Raw genomic sequence first — 9,558 nt, 5'->3', positions numbered from 1 at the left:
GGAATTGAACTCAGGACCTCTGGAAGTCTTGACCAGTGCTCTTAACCCCTGAGCCCGATTGATTGATTTTTGAGACAGGGTCTCATGTAACCAAGGTTGTCTGGAACTAACTCATAGAGATCCACCTGCCTCTGCTCCCTAGGACCTGTCATGGTCCACCTCACTGTAAATTCTTGCTGTCACAAATCGTTTGCCAAACCACATCCCTGGGCCTCAGTTTCTTTATAGGCAAAAGGGAATGGGTGAGCTTATTCCGGAGACCTGCGTGTTTAAAGTATCCAGCACTTACAAATAAAATACTGATAGACTTCCTCTAACACCCACCTTCTGGGCCCTTTATAAGGAAGGACATACAGGGTCAGGTAAGTAACTGTGAAACACATCAGACTGGACTCAACAGCACAATACAATAGGAGTATGAGCTCAGTTCCTAGTTGGCGATGCGGAAGCACTTCCAGGAGTGTGCTCCTAACAGGATATAGGGAAATTCCCGGCGAAGGAAGGGCCTTGTAAGGCGACGACGGTGGCTGGGGACTGCACATCGCAAAAGGCCTCCAAAGCTCGGGATAGCGTCGTGTCACACTTAGCGCAGTGATTCCTGGAGCAGAGAGTGGGCAGCTTCGGCGTAGCCGGTCCCCTCGGTCACGGCTAGGGCGAAGAAGGGCTGCTTGGCCACGCGAGGGCAGCAGCGGCCCTGGCTGACCCCACCCTGGGAGCCGCTCAACTTTCCCGACTCGGGTCCGCCCCCCACGGTAGGAGGGTTGGAAGTAAAAGGGCCGTGGCCGAGTCCTCCGGGGTCCCACCGCCCAACAATTCAGACGTCTCCCCGGCACGGTCCCTCTAGCTCCAGCCCCACGCCCGACGCTCGGTCAGCAGCGGGGGTGACCTGCGGCGGCCCGGGGCGGGGAGCAGAGGCGGGCCGAGCCAAGGGCCGCCCCCCTCGACCCCCCCCCACTGGCCCGCCCCGGAGCGGTGTTGGAGAGTGGGGCGGGGTTCGGGTCAGTCTCAGCCTCCAGCACCGGCCGCGCAGCTGGAGGCGGCGGAGCGGAAGGTACCCGGGCCCGAGCTGGGGGGTGGCGAGGTGTCGTGGGAACTCGGCTCTGAGGAAAGCACTTTCCCGGTTTTCCGATCACTCGGGGAACGGCCCGGGAGGGGGCTCCGGGCTGGCCATGGAGCAGGGCAGGCGCTCTAGCCTCCTGGGTTAGAGAGTTCTCGAACCAGAGCCTCTTTCCTTCCTGAGCCTCCCTAGCCGGGCAGGGATCCACTTGGATCTCTGTGAGCGACCCTACCCAGACGTTCTAGTTCCAGGCGGGGCGTAAGGAACAGGGCCTTGGGCAGACTAGGGGAGTTCTGGCCTGGGAAGGGGAATGGCGGGAATAGGGGCGGGGTGTTACTATTGGGGGCTGCCACTGCCTGGCGGGTCTGGACGCCGCCCTAGATGGTTTTTGGAGCTAGTCTGAACTAAGAGGTTGAGACGACAAGGAAAGATTCCACTCCCGTGTTGTGTATGTGCGTCTGAGAATGAGGAAAAAAGCAGAACACCAAAATCCCAGACTCTGCCTCCTACCCTGTTGGGAGGTTTGGGAGTGTTAGGGGATTGGGCTGAAAGCTGGGATCCATTTCTTCCTTCACTTCTGGCTTTAAAGTTAAGGAAGAGGTATCGCCTGAAGAGTGATTCCTTGCCTAGATCTCAATAGAGCAGAGTACAAAGGCCTGTTGGATCACCTGGGAAACCAAGAGAACAAGAAGAGCTAGTGTTTTGACCCGGGGAAGGCCCCACAAGTTCTAGACGCCTCTTCAGGCCCTGCCTGAGGTTTCCTGGTCTCTTAGGGTCAGTGGGGCAGTTCCTCTGGGACCGCGGTTCACAGGAGTGTGCTAGTTAGCTTTGCCGGTTTGGCCTTGGGCCTCAGGTCCTGGCGTGGCCTGGGTCTCCAACTCTTCTGGGCCAAGAAGAGGCTGGATGCAAACATTTCTGAGCTGGGGGCTCTAAAGTTCGTGCCCTGAAGTTCTGGCCTCTGCCTCCTACCGTGTGGTGCCAACCATGTTGCCGTGGGACAGCAAGTGGCGCATGCATGCGGAAGTGACTAGCGTGTAGTAGTCATCACCCACGGTCAACACTGCCCACCCTAGGCTGGGGCTGTCTCATCCAGCCTGTAGACAGCAGGACTTGGCTGAATTAAATGGGAGTGGGTGGAGGAGTTGGAAGAAGCCCTGTGGGTTACCTGGATATGCTTCTCAGACCTCGCCTTTAAAGGAGATAGCAGCCGCAGAGTGAATGCCTTCTCCATCTTTTGGGGGTATCAGGGAGAACAATCCCCTGTGGTGGGGGATACTAAGTGGGGCTGTGTGTGCTCAAGTCCTATAAATTCCCTGTGACTCATGTCCTCTTCCCTCACATCCCAGTTGTGTGTGTGTGTGTGTGTGTGTGTGTGTGTGTGTTTGTGTCTAGGAGGTAGGAGGAGGAACCACCCAGAAGCCTGATACTGAAAAGAATCAGCCCGGGGCTAGAGTATTCTGCTTCCGAAAAGGCAGGCACAGGCCAGGGTCTGAGCTGGTGGTGTGTAAAGGAGCCCAGCTGAGCCAGACAGGATATGGGATTGAAAGGAAAAGCCAAGTTTGGGGCTGGGATCGGGTTACTGTCCCCTACTTAACTGCTCCCTGCCTGCCTGGTCCAAGCTTAGGCTGATCCTCATTAGTCTTTTCTTTTGGGCTCCTCCCAGCCCGGGCTCTAGCTCCCTCCCTCTCACCAACAGCCTGGACTCCATCTCTAGCCCCAAGCTGGCTGGCACTCTCCTTCCCCCATCTGTCTGTATAGGCCTGGGGACCTCAGTAGCCTGGTCAGCCCCCTTCAGCTGAGAAGAAAGAGAAGCTGTGAACTGCTTGTTCGTGTGTGCTGGGGTGCGGGACACATGCAGACCGAGAAGTCACAGGGAGGTCTCTGCGGGCCTAAGGGTCAGCTGGTCTCCAGGAGGAAGGGGCTGTTCCAGAGAGTGGGTGGAGGTGATTCCCAAGTGGATTAGCTCCATCACCGCAGGACTGTGGTAGATGTGAGGCTCCTCACAGTGCGGTCATTGTCCCCTGTCAGGGGCTGAGTGACCCAATGTTGCTGCCAGGCCCGGGGAGTGGGGGGGGGCAGCCTGCCTGACCGTGAGCTGCCAGGACTGAGCCTTCTTTGTGTGACTTGAGACTTTGGGGAAGGGGTGGGGTGGGCCAGGGAGCCAGCCGGCTGCTCCTACTGTCCCGGGGCTGTTCCCACTGTACCCCCCGGCTCACTTTCTCTGCTTCTGTTCTCACTTGTGGGGTGCTGTGTAGGCCAGACAGACTGGATCACTCGCCTTGCTTTGAGAGCCAGCGCTGCTCCCACCGTATGTGTCCAAACCTCGCTGAACCTCAGTTTCCCACTTTTGTCAAAGTAGGATGGCCTGGGGTCACATGGCTCAGCGGGCAGAGGGGCTTGCCAAGCAAGCGTGATCACCCGAGTTCCAGCCCAGGAACCCACTGGGAGGGAGACGGAGGGAACTGGCTCCGGGTTGTCCTTTGACTTCCACACCCACCTACTAGGCAACCGGAGACCTGAAGGTTCTTCTCAAAATACCCAACAAAACGTGTGTGTCCAGGAGATGAGAACGCCTAGAGGCTCTACCTGTGTTCCTTGCTCGGCCCTACCACCTGTGGCTGATGTCTTTGTGACCAGGCATGCATGCCTTCTATGGTCTATTCTAGCTTGCATTTTAGTGGTTATTAATGAGTCAAAATCCTGGCCAAAAAAAAAAAAAGAAAGAAAGAAAGAAGCTGATAGGCAAGGCAGATAAATCTAGGTCTCTTGGGAGCATTTGCATGTGAACAAGATTTAAGCCAGTATTCCTGGCTCCCAAGTGTCATCTTCCTTCTCCTGATCAGTTCTAACCCACCCAGGAAGACCTGTCCTGACCAACATTTCAAGGTCTTTTGCCTGCAGGATTGGTTCTTGGCGAGAACAGGCCTTGGCAAGCCCCCTTCTCTTCCTTTGCTGGATGCTGTGGTTTTCATGGAAGCTTGGGGGCCCTAGATCAGTGCTAGTGGCCTTACTGGGTTCTCGTTTTCCTCCCAAATCCCCTGCCTCTTGACTGCCAGTTTAAACCATGGCTGCAATACGGAAGAAACTGGTGATTGTGGGCGACGGGGCCTGTGGGAAGACCTGCCTTCTCATTGTCTTCAGCAAGGATCAGTTCCCCGAGGTCTATGTCCCTACAGTCTTCGAGAACTACATCGCAGACATTGAAGTGGATGGCAAGCAGGTGAAGGCCGAGACTTTCCTGCCTGGGAACCCTGCCCCCATTCCTACAGGGCCCTAGTGTGTCCTTTCTTAGCACCTGCATACGTCTTTGCTTAATTTTCCTGCTGGAAGTTAGGAGGTGAAACTGGAGCCCTAGAAAACCTGGATGTACTATCTGGTTTGACCACATACTGGCTCTGGAATCCGAGCCAAGCCCCTTTGCCTCTGGGCTCAACCTAACTCCACTGCAAAATGTGAATGAGGGCAAGACCTACCCCCAAATGGTTGCTGTAAGAATTTCGTGGTGCTCACAATGGCAGCTCATACTACACAAAGATCAAGGCCGCCTTAGATGGTTGGTTTTGTGACTGGTCAGTATGGCTCAGCACATACTGAGTGCTGCAAAGATGATCCCTAAGTTTATGGGACCAGTGACTTCAGAGGACCTTGGGGTGTTAGGTTTGGGATCCCTGGGCTAGCTACTCAGTAGTCCTATGTGTCAGGTGGAGCTGGCGCTGTGGGACACGGCAGGGCAAGAAGACTACGATCGTCTCCGGCCTCTGTCCTACCCGGACACTGACGTCATCCTCATGTGTTTCTCCATTGACAGTCCTGACAGCCTGGGTAAGGCTTCAGAGGAGGGATGGAGAGCCTTTGGTGTCTGCCATCTTCAGAGGCTGTGGGGAGGGAGTGTAGGGCCCTGCAGGTCTCCTTTGCAATGGAGACAGTAGCCCTTGGGGTGGGGGTGAGGGCATCCACCACAAGGGGCTTGGGGGTGTACAAGGGTACTGTGTGTTCAGTAGTCCCAGTGACAGCTGTGGAAGGCGCCTACATCTTTTGGGGTATCTCTGCAGAAAACATTCCCGAGAAGTGGACCCCGGAGGTGAAGCACTTTTGCCCCAATGTGCCCATCATCCTGGTGGGGAATAAGAAGGATCTGAGGCAAGATGAGCACACCAGAAGGGAGCTGGCCAAGATGAAACAGGTGAGGCAGCGGTGTGGCGTGGCGAGGAAGGGTCCTGGGGGGGGGCAAAAACTGGGATGGAAAACAGCCGAGAGCCAGCCTTAGCAGGAACTGTGATGTTCACCTCCTGCCGTTCCAGGCCTGCGTGCTGGAGAAGTCACCTGTCCAAGGCTTTTTTTTTTTTTTAAAAAAAACTTATTCCAGCTTAAGGTCTGGTCTCTTTGGAGTTGGGGCTAAGATGAAGAGCCATCCTCACCCTCAGGGGGCAGCTGTGTCAAATGAGGGTTTGGAGGCTGTGCCACTGCAGTGCCCCGGGAGGGAGGGCATTATGAATGGAGTGTGCACTCAAAGACTTGCTGAGGGACTCTTGCCAGTGCACTGTTTTATTTAGAGCAAGGTAAGGAAGGTAGGCTCTCCTGGGAGGATAATTAAGGTTTTAATTGGGGACAGATGTCCAGTCTGTATGTCAGTAAAAAACATTCTGGTAGCTATGGAGGATGGACTCAGTGGTTTTCTCAACCTTTGGGGGTTGTGTGTCAGTCACATCATGACTCATAAAAGGAACAAAATTAGTTATGAAGTAGCAACAAAATAACTTTATGGTTGGGGGGCATCACCACAACAGGAGGAGCTATATGAAAGTTGAGAACCAGTGGACTAGAGGAAAATAAGAACGGAGGTCAGTTGGGCGGTGGGTGCTTGCTCAGAGTTGAAATGGGCACTGTAGGAATCAGGCTGGGTGGGAAGAGAGAATAGACAGAATTCTGAAATGGGAAACTTGGGTCTTATGGCCCCAGCTTGGAAGCTGCCTATGGTAGCTGGGTGTTCCGCAGGGCGTATAGAAGATATTTGCCTCTTCTTGTGACCCCATATCTTGTCTTTGCAGGAGCCTGTTCGATCTGAGGAAGGCCGGGACATGGCAAACAGGATCAGTGCCTTTGGCTACCTTGAGTGCTCAGCCAAGACTAAGGAAGGGGTGCGGGAGGTATTTGAGATGGCCACTCGGGCTGGCCTACAAGTCCGCAAGAATAAGCGCCGGAGGGGCTGTCCCATTCTTTGAGTTTCCCCAAGATCTCTCCAGTTTTCCCTTCCTCCCCCTCACGGGGTTCAAAATACCCCTATCCCGTTCCACCCTTGTAGGGATCCATGCTGCCAGTTTCTTTTTTGGTTCTTTCCTGCCCAGGACTGCATGAGTTTTCCCAGCCCCACCTGGGAGCTGGTAGGCCCTTTCCTCCCTGCCTCTGGGAACCAGGCTAGTGCCCTGCCCTTTCTGAGCAGGGCCCCTCTGCCTGCCTGCCGCGTTGGTCCAGGGGTTGGGCTCGTAGTCCCTTCCCTCTATCACACACCAGCACTTTATATTTCTGGCTCACAGGAGGCGTCTGGGGTGGCGTTTCTGCTTTGGGTAGTAGCCTCACCTCTGACTTGACTCAGTGGGAAGGCAGGACATGAATAAAGGTCAAAGGTTGCACCACGTGCGGCAGCTTCCTGTCTTTACTGGCCTACCTTGGCTGTGAGCCTGGAGTCCCATCTTTTTCTCGAGTTGCTGGCTAGGCTGGGCCCCTGTCTGCCGAGGCGGGGCTGGGGGCGGAGGCAGCAGGGACAGGGTGGAGTCTAAAGGATGAAGTCATGTTTGGCTGACTGCCTGGGTGGGTGAGGGGAGTGGTCCGTACCATTGGCTAAACATAGAAGCTTGTGGGTGGCTTCCCTGTCCACTGGGTTTCCTGTCTTCCACGTAGTTTTAAAGGGGTGTGGCTCTGGACAGATACCCTCCTGGAGGGTCAGCTGGGGGGCACAGGAAGCAAGCAAGGCGTAAGCAAGAGGCTTTTGCATAGAACGGCATTTTGTTTTTCTTGAAGCAGCTCAGCGATAGACTGCTTGCCTAGCATATTCGCGGCTGTGGGTTCAATCCCCAGTACTGCGAAGGAGATGGAAAAAAGAAAAAGCTTTTCTTCCTCCCCCTTCCTCCAAATTTTAGCAGCTTGGGTTAATTTTCCCTAGCAGAGGAAGGGGTGGAAGGGTTGGGGATGTAAACGTCCCAGCCTTCCCGTCTCTCGCGGGGACAGGTGAGCTGGGTTCTGAGGAATAGGCAGCAATAAGGCTTGGCTGGTCTGAGAAGGCGGCAGCTGTGTCTTCAGAGCTCATTTCTCCACTCTGGCTCCACTTGGAAGGACAGGCCTCTTTCACCCTCCCGCTCCTGAGGGAGATTTTGGTGGCGGTGGGGCCCTAGGCAGAGGAGACATACTTTTTTCTTTGCTGCTTCTTTCCACAGCAGCGCCTCTCACTGCCCCTCGGACCATCCATACCTGAGGTAGAGGGGCTGAGTTTACTCAGACCTTGGAGTAAGTCCTGTCCCTGCTGCAGGTCCAGTTTAGCAGGAAAGGGGCATCCAGTATAACCCCCATTTTCTTTACAGAACTCCAGGAATCTGTGGGGTACAGGGACATTGGCATGGGCAGCTGTGCAGGACTGACTGAAGATCAGAGGCAGAAGACAGAGTGGCCTAACTTCACTTAATAATTCAGGGTGGGCACCGTGAACACCAAGAGATCTGAGACACACCTGTCCTAGGCTGGGACTTGTCGTCACCAAGAGCAATTATTGGGATGGGAATGCTTACGTTTTCCAGTCCGGGTCATGGCCTAGGAGGAGGGGGTTGCCCACTACGATGAGCAAAGCCTTGGCCCGGGTCACAGCCACGTTGAACCTCTGGAAGGAAGAAGTGGTGATGTCATGGAAGGGACAGGCCCTGAAGACACGTTCGTGCCACCCACAAGCCTGCAAACCTTGGGGTTCTTAAGGAAACCGAGGTTAAAGTCCAGATCAAGCTGCACAAAGCTCTGGCTGCTCCGGACGGTGGAGATGAGGATGACGCTTCGTTCTTGCCCTTGGAATTCTTCCACGGAGCCCACCTAGAGGGCAGAGGCAGGCCTTAAGACCTAAGAGGAGCCATGGCGACAAACCCACTCTAGGGGGCAAAGCTGCCAGGAAGGTACAGACAGGCCACTGGTTACTTGTAGATCATCTGAGGGGCCAGGAAGAGGCCAGGTCTGCCTGCTGTGGAGGCCTGAAGGACAGAGCCAATTACAGGGTGGGGCCTGGAAAGGATTCAAATCCAATCAAGTGGATTTGAAAGAAAGCCCTGAGCAGAGGTCTCTTCTTTGGAGACACAGTCACTAATTTGGTCGGAATTTCTGAGGGAGAGGCCTGTACACCCTAAAATAGTGGTTTTTCAACCCTGGCTCCACACGTCAGGATCACTTGTGGAGCTACAAAACAAAAAGCAAGGTGGTGATGGTGCTTATAATCCCAGCACTCGGGAGGCGGAGACAGGTGGATCTCTTGAGTTTGAGGTCAACCTGGTCTGCAGAGCAAGTTCCAGGACAGCCAGGGGTACCTACACCAAGAAGCCCTGTCTTGAAAGCCAACAATAAATAACAAATAACAAATAAAACAATAGCAAAAACCCACTCTGGTTTTTCCTCCAGACAACTAATTGGCTGGGTGGGACCCAGGCAGTGGCATTATTAAAGTTCTCCATGTGTTTTTATCTGAATCAGTGTTGAGTTGCCCCTTCAGGCCAAGAGTTAAGCGACAGAGGGAGCGAGGAGACATCACATGACAGGCAGGGTTGGTCTAGAGAGTTTGGACTTCATCCTTAGGGCAGAGGCCACACACCTGACTGATAAGAAAAGACGTGGTGCTTGCTCTCAGAACTACCTGGGGGAAACCCCAGTTTCATTCCGAGGAAACAGGGCGGGACGGGACACAACACAGACTGACGTCAGAGGCACATGGAAGGCTGGGAGAGTGCACGGGACTTATGTCACCTTTAACTCCTTGATGTCATCCAGTCCTCGAAGCTCCCGGTCAAGTTTGGTGATGCAGTAACGGATTTTTTCTACCTGGAGGGAAGGGAGAGCTGCCTTTCTCTCAGGCCCTCACCCTCAGAGAGGAAGGGCAGAGGCCGGCAGCTGGCTAGGGTGCAGCGGGCAAAGAGAGTCCTAGTCTTGGAATGAGGGCCTAACCTGCTTCCGGTATGGGGAGATGACGCCCACGCTCCGGGGGCTCAGGCGGGCTTTCCCCTTCTTGGAGGAAGGGGCCAGCAGCTGTTTCAGGTATGACGTCACTGTGGCGGCCTCTTCGGGGTTGAAGAAGGATGGGCTATTGCCCTCTCGCTCATCTTTGCCCATTACACCGTGGAAGATGATGGGAAAGCCCTGGACATGACGAAGCGAGAGGAAACCCCTCAGGCTGATCTCCCTCCTCCCCAGCTAGGGACTCAAGGGTTCCAGGCTAGAGTAACAAACAAAGGGAGGGTTCGGTGCCTTCCGGAGGAGGG

At 54.8% G+C, this 9,558-nt stretch overlaps 2 protein-coding genes across 8 annotated transcripts in view; one reads left to right on the top strand and one right to left on the bottom strand.

Annotated features, from left to right (window-relative positions):
- The first annotated feature begins 675 nt into the window (after positions 1-675).
- On the top strand, positions 676-6,692 carry Rhoc (ras homolog family member C). Of its 2 annotated transcripts, none has more exons than XM_075981719.1 (5): positions 676-752; positions 4,114-4,277; positions 4,759-4,879; positions 5,110-5,240; positions 6,106-6,414. In XM_075981719.1, the coding sequence occupies exons 2-5, from the start codon at positions 4,122-4,124 to the stop codon at positions 6,277-6,279; spliced, it is 582 nt and encodes a 193-aa protein (XP_075837834.1). In that variant the 5' UTR covers positions 676-752; positions 4,114-4,121; the 3' UTR covers positions 6,280-6,414. The 2 variants fall into 2 exon arrangements, with proteins under 2 accessions (XP_075837834.1, XP_075837833.1); XM_075981718.1 differs by lacking the exon at positions 676-752 and adding an exon at positions 921-1,051 and having other exon boundaries at positions 6,106-6,692.
- Positions 5,793-9,558, bottom strand: part of Mov10 (Mov10 RNA helicase) — a 22,955-nt gene continuing 19,189 nt past the window's right edge. For all 6 annotated transcript variants that reach the window (XM_075981716.1, XM_075981712.1, XM_075981711.1 and 3 more), the window contains 6 exons: positions 9,245-9,436; positions 9,047-9,121; positions 8,003-8,128; positions 7,837-7,925; positions 7,523-7,644; positions 5,793-7,442 (listed from right to left, as the gene is read on the bottom strand). In XM_075981716.1, the coding sequence (XP_075837831.1) occupies positions 7,351-7,442; positions 7,523-7,644; positions 7,837-7,925; positions 8,003-8,128; positions 9,047-9,121; positions 9,245-9,436 (696 nt within the window). In that variant the 3' untranslated portion in view covers positions 5,793-7,350. The remainder of the gene's footprint in view (positions 7,443-7,522; positions 7,645-7,836; positions 7,926-8,002; positions 8,129-9,046; positions 9,122-9,244; positions 9,437-9,558) is intronic.

The sequence above is a fragment of the Microtus pennsylvanicus genome, chromosome 7, assembly GCF_037038515.1.
Source record: "Microtus pennsylvanicus isolate mMicPen1 chromosome 7, mMicPen1.hap1, whole genome shotgun sequence".
Lineage (NCBI taxonomy): Eukaryota > Metazoa > Chordata > Mammalia > Rodentia > Cricetidae > Microtus > Microtus pennsylvanicus.
This window is presented reverse-complemented; position numbering and strand designations above follow the sequence as displayed.

Excerpts from the sequence above, each read along its gene's own strand:
- Rhoc (XM_075981718.1), top strand. The coding sequence starts at position 4,122 with ATGGCTGCAATACGGAAGAAACTGGTGATTGTGGGCGACGGGGCCTGT. Across the intron at positions 4,880-5,109 it reads TGACAGTCCTGACAGCCTGG|AAAACATTCCCGAGAAGTGG; the intron begins GTAAGGCTTCAG and ends GTATCTCTGCAG. Across the intron at positions 5,241-6,105 it reads AGCTGGCCAAGATGAAACAG|GAGCCTGTTCGATCTGAGGA; the intron begins GTGAGGCAGCGG and ends TTGTCTTTGCAG.